Below are 17,053 nucleotides of genomic sequence, written 5' to 3'. Positions count from 1 at the left end.
TCGGTGTGCAAATGCAGGGCGCCTGGGTGCTTCAGTCAGTGAAGCATCCAGTTCTTGCTTTTAGCTCAGGTGGTGATCTCAGGGTCATGAGATCAAGCCCCACAAGATCTTACAAGCCCCATGAGATCAAGCTGCACTCAGCAGGGGGCCTGCTTAAGATGCTGTCTCTCCTCCCTCTGCCCCTTCACACACACACACCCACACACTCTCTCTCTCTCTCTCTCTCTCTCCCTAAATAAAAAGAAATCTTAAAATGTGCAAAAGCATGAAAATATGAACAGGACACATTTGGGGACCCACAGGTGCAAAATATAGCTGGAATTTAGTGGCTTTAGAGATGAGTGAGAGATATGGAGCTGGGAATAGAATTTGAGCTTGTTGATAAAAAGCTTTCGTGTTACATTGAGTTTGCACCATATTCTGTTGGTGATTGGAGGCTCTGGAGGTGAAGTCATGATCAGATTCTCAGACAGGTAGCTCTGGGGGTGAACAGCAGGCTGATGGGAAGGAGATGAGGCAGACCGGTTAGCAGGCTTTTATAATAGTCCGGGTGAGAGGTGCTGAGAGTCTAAACCAAGACAAGGGACATGGGGGCAGAGATAGAGTAACCACAGGAGGCATTCCATACACTGTACCTGTCAGGCTTGGGTGACCAAATGGCTGTTGGGAAATGAGGGAGAAGAGATGGTCAAAGATAAGCCCAGTATCAGGGTTCTCTAGAGAAATAAAACCAATGGTTTTGTGTGTGTGTGTGTGTGTGTGTGTGTGTGTAGGTGCGCATGTGTGTTGTGTAGCTGGGGAGGAGGGATTTAAAGAATTGGCTCCCACAATTGTGTGCACAGGCAAGTCCCAAACATCCCCAGTAGACTTGAGGCTGGAAATTCTGACAGGAGTTAATGTTGTAGTCTGGAGTCTGCAGGCAGTCTGGAGACAGAATTCCTTTATGCTCAAGGGACTTTGGTCTTTTCTGTTAAAGCCTTCAACTGATTGGGTGAGGCTCACCCACATTATGGAGAGTAATGTGCTTTTCTCAGTCTACTGATTAAATGTGAATCACATCTAAAAAATAACTTTACAGCAACATCTAGACAGGTGTTTGACAAATAAATAAATAAATGGGCACCACGCCCTAGCCAAGTTGACACTAAAATTGTCATCACCATTGTGCCATTACTAAAATATGAAATAGAAGAGAAAAGCTGAGGACGAATTTGGAGAGGAAAAACCCTCCATCGATTTAGAAGGTGCTGAATTTCCGTTGGTGATGTCTAGCGGTCAATTTGAAGACAGGAGATCAATCTTTCTTTTTTTTTAAGATGTTATTTTTAATAATCTCTACACCCAGTGTGGGGTTTGAACTTACAACCCTGAGATCAAGAGTCATATGCTCTCCTGGAAGAGCCACCCAAGCCCCATGGAGACAGATCTTTTTCATGGGCCGTATTTGGAGGTGTTGGTGGAAGCCAGAGGACCAGATGCAACCCCTCCTCAAGAGACTGCTCCTTCAACAACACCTGTCCTCTGTGTGTCTCTGTGGCTAGACTGTTCTAGTCTGGAGGACCGCAGCGTACTGAAGGTAATGCTCCTATCCTCATAGAGCTTTCATTTCGGAAGGCTTGGCAGACAGTGAGCAAACAGGCTTATATACATAACATTCTAGGTTAGGATGTGTGTTATTGCCTGCTGTAGATAGCAAACCATCCCCAAGCTTGCTGGCCTAAAACAACTTTGATCTGCTCATGTTCCACGGATGGACAGTTGGGGAAAGATCAGCTGGAACCGCACGTCTCAGATCCACATGGCGTTGCTGGCTTCACTTACGCATTTGCCACCAATTAGAAGATGCTGGATGGCCACTGGCTGGGGCCGTCGGCAGATGTGTCTCAGTTGTCCTCCATGTGGCCTCTTGGGCAAGCAGGCTTCACACGAATTCACTTGGCAGCTGGAGTTCCATGAAGGCGTCCCCTAACATGCAAACACTTAACAAGCCTCTGCTTGGATCACATTTTCGAATGTCCTGGTGGCCAAAGCAAGTCACCTGGCTAAGCCCAGAGTCACAGAAGAGGCAACAGCACAAGAGAATGAAGACGGTTAACATAACAATCTAACACAGGGCACAGCAAAGGAAAAGGGAACGGAATGATAAGGGGAAGTGCTTTGCAAGAGACAGGGAGGTGAGAGAAGTGACTTTTGAGCAGACTTAAATGAAGGAAGGCTGCCACTCATGTGGATTTCTGGAGGCGAGGGCATGCCAGACAAAGGGGATGGCAAGTGTTGGTGAGGACCATGAAGCCAGAACTAGCTGGACCCACCCAAGGTATAAGAAGGCTCAAGTGAGAAGAGCAGGGTGAAGGGAGATCAGGTGAGAGAGGAGAGGAAGGCAGTGAGGCATCACAAAGGGCACAGCAGACCATGCAAGGTCGAGATTTTGTTCTAAAAGATGGTAGAAAATCAATGAAGATGTTGTGTGACAATTTACTCGGTTTTCATCTCATAAAGATTGGTCACTGGTGAAGAGACAAGCGTGAAGCTAGGAGAAATGATTGGATTTGGAATACATCTGGGACAGCCAGCCCACAGGAATTGCTGATCGATCAGATGTAAGCTGTTGGGACAGAGGAGAATTATAGATGACATCTAACACCTGTAGAGATAGGGACGCTTTTGGGAGAGAAAATTCTAGGGAGAAAACTCCTCTCTTGAACATACTGTGCTTTATATGCCTAATATAGGTCCATGTGCAGACAAGTAGGAAACCAAATATAAAAACCATGAGCAGGGGAGAGAAGGTCAGCATCTAAATGACACAAAAACCAAAAGAATCCATGGGATAAATTGGAAGATATGGTAGAAGCTGCAGTGTTTTCTGCTTCTCCTTGGGTTTTCACAATGAAATAAGAAGTTGGGGGATGGGAAGAATAGTGATAGGAAGTTTCAAAAGAGAGGAATTTTGAGATAGTGGCCTTGGAACATGGGAGACAGTTTGCTAGGGAAGGGAGGATGTGACAGGCTGGCCTCTGAAAATCGTGCTCATAAGCGTAAAGTGAGAGTCAGCATGTTTGGGAGTTTCTCCAGCAACATTCAGCTGCTCAAATACAGACCTAGAGAATTGGGTTTATTGTGGATGAAGTTTTTCAGGACAAGCGGAGAAGAGGAAGAGATGGGGAAGAAGTTGAGGGTGTCTGTAATTGAATGATTTGAGTGATGGACCAGAGATTCTAGTCTGGGGGAGAAGGAGAGTGAAGGCACGAGTGGAGTGATGGTATTGAAGGAAATGGTGGCCTCATGGTTGGGAGGCCCCAGTGAGAAGTGCTCCTGGCAGGAGAATGCTGAAAAGAGGTAGAAAGGAGTCAGTGGAGGTTAGAGTATTGAAGGGGAAGAGAACATGAGGTCGAAGAAGCAAGAAGCCAGGGCCCTGGATGGATTGTTTATGTGGAGGAAGTCTGCAGAATGATGGTGCCAAGAAACTCAGTGGGATACTTGGAGGAGGAAGGAGTGTGGATGGTATGGTCCGATAGCATTGCGCTAAAGATCTTGGGGATGTCATCAAGGAAAGAAGAGAAATGGTGTTTCTAGACCAGTACCAAGGGCACAGTTACTGCGTAGTAGGTCTAGTGGTACAGGGCTGGGGACCAAACTGTCCTCACTTGAGAGGGGACACTTGCAGGGGACACTCCAGGTCTGAGTTAGAGCTGAATGGTGGAACGTAAAGAAGAGACGGTAATTATGGGTGGTTTGCAGATGACGGATTGTGAGCTGCAGAGAGCACAGGCTGGGGGTGGGGGAGAGGAAGGCACCTGTCGCAGTGGTGAAAGGGAAAGGAAGCTCCTCAGAGCGTCTTCGAGCAGAAGCAGAGTTGGCAGAGCTTGCATGGACTTAGCCATTGCTACTTACTCACACGAAGCCATGTATTGCTTCTTTACAGATGCTTCACCGTGGTCCAAGTTACTGAGTTTGCCAAATAGGTACTAAATGAATAATTTCTTATTATAGGTAATATTTATGTAAGATTTATTTATTTATTTGAGAGAGAGAGCACGCATGCATGTGAACATGAGCACAAGCAGGGGCAGGAGGAGGGACAGAGGGAAAAGACGGGACAAGAAGTAGACTCCCAGCTGAATGGGGAGCCCAACGTGGGGCTCGATCTCAGGAGCCTGAGATCATGACTTACACTGAAATCAAGAGTCAGACACTTAACCAACTGAGCCACCCAGACAGCCCTATTGTTATAGGTAATATTTATTAAGCTTTAATTACGTAACTCTCTTTGGAGAAATAAATCTCATCCTACATATCCTGTATATCTTCAGACAAAATTAAACATTCTGATTTGCGTTTACTGGAAAAAATTGGATTCTGAGGAAGAATGAATGTGATGTGGTATAGAGTGTGTGCTAAGACCAAGCTCTTCCGAACCAGTAACAAGATGGGATTTGGCATGGCAGCTGCAACTGGGACCACTACCTGGTGGACTTTGCCGACACTAATTCTTGCCATTCCTCCCGGGATGTCATACCAGTTTTGATTCACTATCTTTTTTATTGAGGGCATTCATTTCAGAGCATTCTCCTCGATGTCTACACTACGGTATTCTTACCCTAAGCCAAGGAACCAAGGTGAGGTTGTTCAACTACCAAGAGTGTCTAGTTCCAGTATACATTTGCGGTCCAGGAAAATGACCTCCAGATGGGGCTACAGACCTAGTGGGCCCATTGTGAGTTGATCTGGACCAAGTGTCTGTTTATGACCTAGCCCCAATATTCCTGGACCCTAAAAGAGGGACCTGATGATGATTCGTGTCCCTAGGTATTGGGGTCTACTGAGACCTTGTTCAACGGTCAACCAAATGCTTGGGTATTCCTCAGAGTTCAGTTACCCTTTGGTGAAGGACTGGGAGATCAGGGCCATGTATACTTGTGTGGTGTTGCAGGAGGCTGGAGACACGGTCTTGCCTTCAACCAGTGGACTTGGACACCAGGCAAGGACTTGGGGGCAGTGAGCCCTCAGCCTCCTGGTCATCGATCCTTGACCTCTTTCAGTTGTACAGATTGCGCCCTCTCTTGTTGGCTACTGATCTGGTTTGCCCCCAGGGGTGCAGTAACTAACACGGTTTTGAGTTATTTTCCTTGAATATTCCTTTTTGACTGGGAGAAGAGCCTTCCATATTGGGGGGAAAGAGTCCACATGAATACTGCTTGGCCCAAGGGACAGCCAGTGGTCCACTAGAGTTTCATTCTCCACTTTCGTAGTACAGAGCGTAACTGGAAAGGTAGTTGTCCAGCCTGGAGCTGCATTTCCCAGCATTCCCCGCCCCATAGAAGTGACGCCATGGGACATCACTTCCAGCTGAGGAGATTAAAAGGTGAACATTCTTATCCAGTCAGCTGCTCCCTATCTGCCACTTTGTTTGGGCTTACGGCAACCTTGGAAGATAAATGTTGAAGAAGGCAGAGCCCCTGTCAGGATACCCACAGGAGCGGATCCAGCACCCTTCTAACGTTCCACCCACCAGGAAGCACGAAGTCATCTTTGATAATGGTGGGTAATTGAGGAGCAACTGAGGCTCAGTGGGTTAAGTGTCTGACTCTAGATTTCGTCTCCAGTCATGATCTCAAGGTCGTAAGCCTGGGCCCCATGTTGGGCTCTGTGCTGAGCGTGGCGCCTGCTTGAGAGGCTCTCTCTCCTTCTGCCCCTCCCCACGTGTGCTGTGTCTCTCTCAAATAAATAAATAAAATCTTAAAAAAAAATCTTAAAAAAAAAAGTCATCTGTGAGGCTGTTTTTCAGAGCTGGGTAGTTATTCACAACTGAGAATGAAGTATAATAAAAGACAATGTTAATACAACACAATTTCTCTGTCCTTAGCTTCTTAATATAAGTAGTCATGGAGATCCTTGTATTGGATACATCTTGTGTACCTCAGGTTCTCTGGCCTTGCTCATCTTGGCGGTCTCTCCACCCTCCCACTACAGAGTTGGAGGAAACGCTCCCCTTGTCTATCTGTTTGTGTGTGTATCCACTTCCTGTTGTTGCTGTAACAAGTTACCACTAACTCAGTAGTTTACAACAATGTAAGTTTATTTTTTTACAGTTCAGGAGGCCAGCAGTGTGAAGTGAGACTCACAGGGCTAAGACCAAGGCATCAGCAGGGCTGGTTGCTCCCGAAGGTTCCAAGGGAGAATCCAGTCCATGCATCTCCTGGCTCCTGGAGGTGGCCTGCACGCCTTGGCCTATGGCCCCTTCTCAACACCACTGCAACCTCTGACTTCCGTCACATCTTCTACCACTGACTCCGATCTCATGCCTCCATCTTATAAGGACTTATGATTACACTGGTCCCACGGGGATAATCTCAAAATCCTCTGTGTAATCACATCTGCAGGGTTTCTTTTGTCATGCAAGGCGACACAGGTCCTAGCGATTAGGGTGTGGCCGTCTTTCAGCCTGCCACAGCATGGGGTGTGGCTTCCACGTGGCTTTGAAAGGTGCCAGATGACAGGGAAATGGGAGGGGACGGACTCCCCACATGGGGCAACAAGAGACAGGACCAACCCAGGAAATGCCTTTTCTTCCTTCTCTTGGAAGGAGGTTCTGAGGCAGGATTTCCCTCTACAACCTGTGCAGAGACATCCCTCATGGCCACACTCCTGCTGAGCAGCTGCGGAGTCTCCTGATGGCTCACGGGAAGCTGTGGCCCGCATGGCAGTACATGACTTTGCGTCGCTTCCCATCCTTCTCTGCCTCGTTCCCTGTCCTCTCTGCCCTGGCGTTGCACTTCCCACAGCACTGGCGGTTAACCTCTGCCCTGGGCTCTCGTTTCTGGGGAGTCTCGGCTGGGGTGGCCCCCACATTGAAAGTTACAATTTATACACTTCCACCTGATTAAGAATTAATTGCTGAGGGGCATCCGGGTGGCTCAGTCGGTTAAGCAACTGACTCTTGGTTTTAGTTCAGGTCATGATCTCAGGTTCCTGGGATCCAGTCTGGCATCAGGCTCCGTGCTCTGTGGGGAGTCTGCTTGAGGACTCCCCCTCTGACCTCTGCCCCTCCCCACACTTGCACATGCTCTCTAAAATAAATCTTAAAAAAAAAAAAAAAAGAATTACTGTGTATCCACCATATTCAGACATGGTCTGGTTAAGAGTGACAAATACAAAAAGACTTCTGTTCTCACAGAGACTACCTTTTTTTTTAGATTTTATTTTATTTGTTTGTTTATTACATGAGTGGGGGGGGGGTGCCAGAGAGAGAGAATTCCCAAGGAGGCTCCACGCTCAGCACGGAGCCTGACACGGGGCTCGATCTTATGACCCTGAGATCATGATCTGAGCTGAAATCAAGAGTCAAATGTTTAACTGACTGAGCTACCCAGATGCCCCCGAGATTACCTCCTAATTGAGGAAGAAGAAACTAGACAAGAAATACTACTGAGCGCTGCTTAGAACATGGGGATGCAGCGAAGACCAGCTATTTTGCATTTGGTCGTGAGGAAAAGCCTTTCTGGAGAGGTGACATTTAAGCTGAGGCCTGGATGACAGTCGTTTGTGCAGACCCAGGGGAAGGAGAAGTGGCCTTAATGGCAGGCATCAGTTTGTGGTCGCCGTGCTTCTCACATGGGTGATTCCAGGTAGCATGTTCTGGTTGAAGGGCTGCAGAAATTTACTTTTAAAAAATTCATGTTTCTCCCAAGCAGCAGAAAGGCCAGATGGTTTAAAATACAGAACGAACCTTGCAAGCAGGAGCTCTCCAATAACCAAGAAATGGAACGCGTTCACTTTGTCGCGGAGGGATGTATTTATTTTAGAAGTAGATTTCTTCAGTGTTTTAAGTTCAGCTTCGTTTAAGAGAAAGGACCGTGAAACTGAAAGTTATGAGTCTTTTAGCTTCCTCACCTGTATGAGAAATAAACTGGGTCATAAGACCATTTCCCTGTATGGCCAGCATGGTTTTGTTTTTAACGATTAGCTGATACTTGTATTCTCGTGCCTTCTGCTTCACCTTATTTCAGATGCTTTTGCAGATCAATTTACGTATCAGCTCGGAGTGTAGCATGAAGGAGATGTCCCGAGCTTTGGCGTCAGAGGACACAATACTTCTTGATCTTTTTTCTTAGATATTAAATGTTTCTGGTAACATTGCAGGACATATTTTTGGGCTGCTGTGGCTATATGGAAATGCATTTGCTGTTTATCTAGTGACCTTGATTCTAATTAAGTAATTCTAATAGGATGAATTCTAATAGGAAATCCAACATGATCATTTGTTAAACTAAGTGCTTCATCACATGACCTGGAAATAGGGATGGTTTTTCTTCGTCAAGATTTTATTTAGTTTAGAGAGAGCAGGCATGAGCGAGAGCAAGCACGGGCGGGGGAGGGGAAGGAGGAGAAGCCGACCCCGCGCAGCAGGGAGCCCGATGCCATGAGGGCCTCTGTCCCCTGAACCGAAGGCAGATGCGTACGTGACTGAGCCACCCAGGTGCCCCAATAGGGACAGGTTTAAATCTCATCCATTCCTCATACTGGTATTCGTTTTTCTGGCTCACTGGCAGGGCGGGAAGCTCATGAGCTCTGTCCCTTTGGTGTCAGCCGAGTCGCCTTGCAGGCGGTGGGCTGGAATGATCCGCACGCTCACCATTCCGATGGCTCATGCTTGATGTTGGAGAGACTCAGAGCTGGGGGTTGGCCCAGCTGAGACCCTTCTGGCATCTGTCTCTACCTAGCTTCTCCATACCTTCTCTCGGGCACGGTGGCCACAGGGCTCCAAAAGCACATGTCCCGAGAGCCTCACCAATGCTCTGGTGTCCCCTGCATGACCTAGCTTGGGGAGCCCCATGGTAATCCTCTCATCACACTCTAGCTGTTCGGAGGGGAGGAGAATCAGACTCCACCTTTTCATGGGAGGACTGTCGATGAAATTTGTGGATATGTTTAAATCCACCCCAGTCGTTCCCCTGGCCCACGATTGACATCTGTCCTTTACATAGTTCTGAAATCCAGCTGAGCCCATGACGCCCGTCCCGTGACTGGGACTCTGTCCCACTAGCAGGAAATCCTTCCCCCTGGGTTCCTGGAGATATCCTGAGTCATCCTCCTTTTTCCACAAATGCCACAGACTTGTGACTGCTGCGTCCCCCTCTGGTTTTCCCCTCTGTGAATGACCTTCTCGGCAGCAGTTAGCTTCCGGAGGACAGGAAACTTGTCTCCCCAGCACACAGAACTTGCAGTCCGTGTTAATGAGCTGACCCATACCCAAGAGCCGCAGTCACACCAGAACTTAATCTACGTGACAAGATCCTGGGCTTCAAGATGCCTTAGCAAGGCTTTGACGGGTCTGGAGAGGGAGGGAGTGGATTTTGCATCAAGCCAGTGGCTGGAGTAATCTGAAGACGCACCCTCGTGTTGAGGCTGAGAAGACAAACCAGTTGGGGGACTGTACCTGTGGGGCTTGGCTAGCTCAGCGTGGCTTCTTTACCTAGCCCTTTCTGCACGGTGGCTTCAGGCTGGTGAGATCTGCGTCATGACAGCTCAGAGCTCCGAAGGTGTGTGTCCCTGTGTGTGTCATAGGACCCGGCCTTACAACTATGGTATCCCTTCCACCACATTCTATTGCGTAGCAGTGCAGTCACCATGGCTGGCTCCGTTCATGGGGATGAGACTTCACCTTCTTCTTAGGGGTTATCAAGAAGTGGTAACTTTTAAAAAAGATTTTATCTGAGAGAGAGCCCAAGCAGGGGGAGCAGCAGAGGGAGAGGCAGAATCAGGCTCCCCACCAAGTAGGGAGCCTGACTTGGGGCTTGATCCCCAGATCCTGGGATCATGACCTGAGCCAAAAGCAGACGCTTCGCCAACTGAGCCACCCAGGTGCCCCTGTTGTAACATTTTTTAAAATCACCACACAAAGTTGCAGGGGAGGCTGGGGAATGGATTCTGTAACTTAGCACCCACCACAAGCTTGGGTAGAAGGGAATTCTATGATAAAAGGCAAAAGGGAAGAAAGGACAGAAGCGAAAAGGAGAGATCGCTAGGGGGTGGGTCGAAGTCTCTGCCGCAGGCAGCTTTGCAGAGATTAAAATCGAAACCAGGTTGTCAGAGATGAAGAGAGATGAATGGGGAGAAAGATCACTTCTGGCAAAGATAGATGCTGTGGGGACACCGGGAAAGGGACAAAGGTGGGCATCTGTGTCTGTTGGCGTTAGGAGTGTGCAATGGGGCGATGGTAAACGATGGTAAGCCGGGGGTGTGGCCATGTAAAAGGAAATAGAGAAAGTGGTTGGATTTGAGGACAGCTTTGTGAGAAGAGCACAGTTTCACTCAAACGTGGGTCTGAAGTCTCTGTCCACTGTAGTTCTGTCATTTTCCGCCAAGCATGGTTCATCACAAAAAGGCCACAATTCTCCAACCTCTTGAGTCACTTTGCAGCAACTTTCATCAAGATATGAAGTCTTTTCCCCCACCTCTTGGCTCTGGTCTGGAATTGGTCTGGCTTTGGCCTGTAGAATATGGCGGACTTACCAATGGGACAATTTTGGACCTGAGCCTTGAGAGGCCTCGCCTGTACCTACTAGTTTTTGCAAGACCTTGCCAAATGCTATGACTCAGCCAAGGCTAGTTAACTGGAGAACGAGAAATCACATGGAGCAGAGCTCAGCCGTCTCATCTGAGGCTCCAGACAGATGAGAAAGCCAGCGCAAGATCAACAAAGCTGACCTGGATACAGCTGAACTTAGTCGTGAACGAGATGCCCAGCTCCAACAGATCACCTCTAGGCTCACGACCTAAGTAAATACTTGGCTGTTTTAGCCACTGAATTCTGGAGTTACTTGTTACACAGCCAAGCTATTAGAGCAAGTTAAAGAATTTGTTTTCTACATCTCTATATCCTTAATGTACAAATGGGTCCTTAGCTCCTGGGAGGACACAAGGACAGGGTGATGGGAATGCATCTCGCACCAAGCCTGACATGTTCTGAGCAAGTGGTAAGTAACACCACTGGTCACATCCGAGAGAGATGGTCAAGGAGAAAAGTGATTCATCAGTTGCATGTAATACCCGTGCTCATTGTATCAAGTACCCTCCTTAATGCCTGTCACCCAGTGATCCCCCCACCTCCCCTCTAACCCTACCACATTCGCCTTTGAAAACTCGCCCTTGCCCTCTTGTTTTCTGGACCCCTTCAACACATTTGCAGATGGCCCAATTCCTATTGCTGTTGCAGTGAACTGATTTCATATATTTCTATCTTTTACCCCCAAGTAGGCTCTAAGCAATTTAAGACGATTCTATTTCATTTGCAGATCCCACTGAGGTAGTGTGTGTGTGTGTGTGTGTGTGTGTGTATGTGTGTGTGTGTTTTCAATCCAAACAAGAATTTAGTAAATTAAAGTCAACTAAATTATGTCATGGTTGATATTGATCATTGGGGCTCTCTTATTTCTAATCAAGAGGCCTATTACATTTCCTCAATGTCAACTCAGTAAGTAAACTTATGGTGGAGAACAGTTCCCCCAAGAGATCAGTTACCGGAATTACTCATTTTCTTTTTGTGGCAGGTCATGAGGGAATGACGACAACCCTGGCCTGCCAGCTAATTCCCACCAAGCAAATATCTGCATGCCTCAAGAGTAGGAGACCCTGTTGGTGTCTCACTTTTAATCAGCTGTAATCCTGATATTACTTGGAAAAGAAATCTCTGGGAAAACTAAAGATAGGAGATTATATACTTTGCAAACGTCTTTACTTTTCCCACAGTAACTTTCCCCCACACACGTGCTTAAAGCTTTCTAAGAATCTCTTTTACTTCCTTCAGACGTTTCTTATGAATAGGATACAAATTTCTTATTGAGAAATTGTTTATCGCTATGTCCTTTCTGTGTGGTGTGCAGGACCAAACTTTCGGGAGCCAACCATGTTTCCCATCCAACTCCACATTCAGTGACGTCACCTTGGAGCTCAAAATTAGCCCTGCTGGAAATACGGACACGGTGAAAATCAGTCAACACTACACAGCAGGGCTGTTCCCCTGCCCCCAGAGAGGCCACTGATAAACACGCATCAGCATATCCCCGCCAGAGCTCCAGGTACTGGGAATTACAGCTCGAGTCTTCTTGAGGACAGACACTAGGTCTCCCCGGGAAAACATCAGAGTCTGTTTTCTCACTGCTGCGCAGAACACCCTAAGTTGGGAGCTGGTAAAATGGGGATGGAACGACAGCCAAGATCTGTGCTGAGTTGGGGCAGAGTGGCATGAGACAAGGTTAGAGGGGGGCGGGATGCAGGACACGGCGCTATGGTAGAGGTCGATGTTTCGGTTGGACAAAGTTAGAGGAAGAGCTTTTTGTAGAAGGATGCAGTTGGATTCAGATTTTATAAAGATCCTTCCATGTGTCTGGGTTGTCAACAGCACATATGGACGGGGGGGTGCACCAGACGTGGTGAAGCGCAGAGGCCAAAGGGGCTAGGACAGGGGAGCCTTGGAGTGAACTCTGACCTTTGCCCTAACACCTGCTCCACACCCGCGCTCCTGCCACTTCCAGGACCCTCCCCTAGGAGAAATCTGTTCCCCTCCGCCATGTTGCAAGACCAGCTCAAGATCCATCACCCCTTCCCCTCGAGTCCTCCCCGCCACCTCCCGGCCATCCCAGTCCCATCTCTGCCTGCTCTGGGCAGGCATGAGGCTGGATTGCCGGGGGCGTGTAAAGGGAAGACGGTGTTTCTGACCTGGAGAGGCTTTCGTCAACAGGCTGATGGGTCAAGAGAAGTGAGAGGTGACGCTGAGCCAGTCTGTGTTGGTGAGGAAATGCGGGGAGGGAAGGAAATCCAAGAGCTATTTCAAAATAGCAGATAAGAAAAGCTTAAAGCGGGGCGCCTGGGTGGCTCAGTGGATTAAGCCGCTGCCTTCGGCTCGGGTCATGATCTCAGGGTCCTGGGATCGAGCCCCGCATCGGGCTCTCTGCTCCGCGGGGAGCCTGCTTCCTCCTCTCTCTCTGCCTCTCTCTCTGCCTGCGTCTCTACCTACTTGTGATATCTCTCTGTCAAATAAATAAATAAAATCTTTAAAAAAAAAAAATGCTTAAAGCAATGACCTCGAAACTGGGGACTGTAACATGGGGAAGCAAGATCCTCAGTGCGATGGACAGTATGTGCTGTTCTATGGTTTTGCAAAATGTTACTGAAGGGGAAACCAGGTGAAGGGTATCGGGGATCTCCTTGTACATACTATTGCTCCTTCCTCTGAACCTTTATTATTTCCAAGTAAAACATTAAGAGAGAACACAGCTGTGGGCATGTAAGGGCTTATGTGTAGAGAGACCGAGGTTCTGGCTTTGGTGCTGCTGTAATGCCTCAGGTGAAGCCCTGCGCCTCACCTGGTCTGCTGCTGCTTATGGAACTGGGGAGAGAGGCGGCCTTCTGGGGTACAGCAAGTCACAGAGGGCATCCCGAGAGGTGAGCAGTGGAAGAGGCCCTTCTGCCAGCTTCCCTCTGAGCACCTCTGGCCACAGGTGTGCAGCTACCTTTAGGGTACTTCCAGTCCCCGTGGAGGGGGGGAGGGCAGCCCTCTGGACACAGGCAGCGGGGGGCTTCAGTGGGAAGAGAAAGGGACATCTGGGGGACTGGTGCTGCTCATGTCGCAGGTCTGGCTGAGGGGACCAGGTGAGACCCCGTGTCCCGAGCTGGTTCTCTGGGTGAGTCAGTGGCTGGACAGCCTAGAGCACGGCTGCAAGCAGGTGGGCTGTAACATCGTGATTTCACGAATAGGCAGGTTCTGGGGCTACAAGACCACTTGACATAAATGCGCATTTCGAGGCCTTAGATTTTTGGATTTCACGGAATCCTTGCTTTTACCTTCTCTGCTTCCTTGGAGTCATGCTGCATGTCTAGAAGAGCGGTCCAGAGGTCTCCACGTCCGCTTTAAGACCTGTTGGTCAACTTAGGAAACATGCAGCTTAGGCACTGAGACCAAAAGCATTAAAACCAAACCAACAAGAAAACCCCAATCCCACAATGTATTTCAGGTCCCCCTGCTCAAGAAAACACACTGCAAGATAGCTAGTATCTTTTATTGTCAGACCCTCTTTGAGCCAACAAAGAGTTTCGCAGGGCTGTCCCCGAGAGGTAAGGCAATTTTTTTTTTCTTTGTGGGCAGACTCAGTTGGCCTAAGTCTTTACAACTTTTCCATATAAAAATAAAAGTCCAGGACCAGATTATTTTTCTTCTGGTCATAAACACTGATTTATTTACAGGCACCTTGTCGGACTACCACTATAATCTGGGATAAAGTGTATTTTCTTAAAGCGTCAGTCAGGGTCCTTTCAAGATTTGCTCTCGCGTCACACCCCTGGGGAATGAAATTTCTTTCCGCCATACCCAACGTGGTCATGTGGTCACTACCTGCAGTGATACGAACTCACCCTCAAAGAAAAAAAATTTTTTTTAACTTAAATCTTTTAGAAACTAAAGACTCCAAAATGCCTTCATATAGTTCTAAAAACAGCATCAGAGTCGGACTGGTTTATAGAAACCATTATCTGGATGGGCCGCATATCTGTTTATAACAGCAGACACAGAGTGCAGACTTTGCTACAAGTAATAAAACAAAACGGAGTCAAAACATGGTTTCTGAAATACAGCAAAGACAGACCGCCCAGGCTTCTGGTCTGTTAATAAAACCATCTCATAAAGTAACGACTGAAGACGAGAACTCTGAACGATTAAAATATACACACAGACTGTTTACACCATTGCACATCCTTTTTTCCCTTTGCTTTTAATGCTCATGAGACAGTGATTAAAGTGATGAGTTTATGAACACAGGCATGCACGGGCAAGCTCAGAGACTTGAAAGATGAAACAAAGAAGTTAATCTCCGTCCGCGAGGAAGGCTGCCAGCAGCGCTCCGACTAAAATATCCTGTCCCCTTGCGCTCCCTCGGTCCCCCCTCCCTGCTCCCTCACCTTCCCTGGAAGCAGGGCAATCAGGCTGGGAGGTTAGTGCAGAATGGGTGGATGAACGCCGCCCCCCCCAAGCTCTGGGAGTCTCCCCGGGGGGCGGGGGCAGCTCCCTTCAGTAGCACAGTTAAGGTCAGTTAGTGTTGGGTCCACACGTTAAGGCACTTCTGGCTGCTTTGGTGGGGGCGGGGGGGGTGTCCTCTCTTTTTTAAGGCATGCGTCATCTAAGAGTAGTAAAGCTTTCCAAACAGGGCCGACTGCTACGGTTGACAGCTTAATACAGGATCACGGAAGTGGAGAGGGCGAGGGCCCCTCGGAGACGCCTCCCTCCGGCCAGGGGCTTCCAGAAGGCGGGGGCAGCTCCGCCGGGCTCTGCACAGTGCGGGCACGGCCGAGGCCAGAGGGTGTCACGCGCGGCTGCTGAAGACACGTCGGGTCCCTGGCGCCTTCACCTGGAGCTGCCCTGGCTGCTCACGGAGCGCGACGTGCTGTAGCGTTTCTTCACGATCATGCTGATGTAGGCCTTCATGAGCTTGGCCACGTCCACCACCTGTGGCGGAGGTACAAGGGGCGCGGGGAGGGCCGCCCGGTCAGTCCCCAGGGGGCCCCGCGCCGGTGTCGGCTTGGGTTCGGTCCCCAGCCCGACCTTCTGCAGCTTTTCCCTCTTCCTCCCGGCCGGTGGGCAGGGGAAGCCTGGCTTCTCCGAATAGGGTGGGTCGCACTGTGTGGTTCTTTCGCACGAAAACCACAATTCTGCCTGATGGACACTTGGCAGATGTTACACATTCAAAACAAAAAAACACCACTCAAGGACACTGTGGGTGTCTTGAGGGCTGGGATAACTTCCCCTGATTACAATCCTGGCGAACAACCGCGCCCACGAGCCGGCTGGTAAACCCTGGCTCATCACAGTGTCGTCCCGGCCCCAGGACGCAGCTGCAGGACACAGCGCGGCTGGGCTGGGGGCGAGACGTGGTGGCTGGCGGTGACCTTGCATTAGCCCCTTCCCGGGTCGCAGGCACTGCCGCCCCCTTGGGCCTGTCCCTCAGGCTGGCATGTGTCCCTCTCAAGGCGTCCCAACTGCCTTGTTACCCTCGTCTCTCCTCCCTCTTCGTCCCACCCATCAGTTGGCGCCATCACTCTATCCACTGGAGTCATCCAAACCTGGCAGCTGGGGGCCTGGAACCCTCCGGTCAAAGGTCCCACCGCTTCCATGTCCCTGCTCCCCTCCCCTGAGCCTAGTCCACCTCCTACCCCGCAGCCTCCGAGAGCCTGCTGCTCCCGGCCTCTGGGATGCCCCTACGTGACGACACCAACAGCTAAGCTGGTGGGTCACTCATTTCCACTTTCCACCCTTGCATGCTAGCAGCGTCATACGGGGTGGCCTCAGCAGGCTTCTCCATTTATCATGATGATGATGACATTTTAAGCTTTGGAGCAGATGGCACACACATTTAGAGGCTTTTTTGGGGGGTGATTTTGTGAGCCAGAATTAGCTACGCCCAGGGCAGTCATGGCCCTGGCTCCCTCCAGCTGTGATTCTTGCCGTCATCATCTGCTGATGGGCACAAGGCTTCCTCGCCGAACTATATATATTTTGGACATTTACATTATTTCCTTTCCTCCACGGGTAAGACCCGCCAGTAGAATGGAACCAAATCTCTCAGCTGCAAAGGTACAGAAGAAATATGGGAGGGTTCGATTTTGGCCCTCGGGGAACCTACAGCTGGGGAGGGATGGCCGTGCTGTGTTTTCATATATTTTAAAGCAAAAGAGTCAAAATCACTCAAAGGCATCAGGAAATGGGGCATCGTTTCTCTCTCGTCAAGGTCACAAATGATTTCCTTGGCTTGCCTCTTACCTCACTGGTTTCAAAGAGCAGCTCCCTCTCGTCGACCACGATTTTGTACGTGTTTGCCAGCGGCGCCCCGAAAGAGAGGATGTGCTCGTACTGGAACACTTCCAGGGGTCTGCCCTCCCCGCGCTTGTAGACCGACACGGCATCGGCACTGACGCCCAACCACAGGTCCTGGGGGAAGCCGCCTTCCTTGCACTGTGGACGAGAGATCATCAAGTAGCAAACACCCGAGGACGCGGGAGAGGC

General features: G+C 49.3%; 1 protein-coding gene and 1 long non-coding RNA gene across 3 annotated transcripts in view; one reads left to right on the top strand and one right to left on the bottom strand.

Annotated features, from left to right (window-relative positions):
• LOC123938266 overlaps positions 1–17,053 on the top strand; it is a 42,676-nt gene that overhangs the window by 11,440 nt on the left and 14,183 nt on the right. Inside the window, exon 2 of the long non-coding RNA XR_006817699.1 lies at positions 11,886–12,080. This is a non-coding gene — a long non-coding RNA (uncharacterized LOC123938266). The remainder of the gene's footprint in view (positions 1–11,885; positions 12,081–17,053) is intronic.
• Positions 14,047–17,053, bottom strand: part of MYO10 (myosin X) — a 216,753-nt gene continuing 213,746 nt past the window's right edge. For both annotated transcript variants that reach the window (XM_045999501.1, XM_045999500.1), the window contains exons 40-41: positions 16,811–17,002; positions 14,047–15,499 (exon numbers count right to left, since the gene is read on the bottom strand). In XM_045999501.1, coding sequence (XP_045855457.1) covers positions 15,398–15,499; positions 16,811–17,002 — 294 coding nt within the window. In that variant the 3' untranslated portion in view covers positions 14,047–15,397. The remainder of the gene's footprint in view (positions 15,500–16,810; positions 17,003–17,053) is intronic.

This window comes from Meles meles, chromosome 3 (assembly GCF_922984935.1).
Source record: "Meles meles chromosome 3, mMelMel3.1 paternal haplotype, whole genome shotgun sequence".
Classification (NCBI taxonomy): domain Eukaryota; kingdom Metazoa; phylum Chordata; class Mammalia; order Carnivora; family Mustelidae; genus Meles; species Meles meles.
This window is presented reverse-complemented; position numbering and strand designations above follow the sequence as displayed.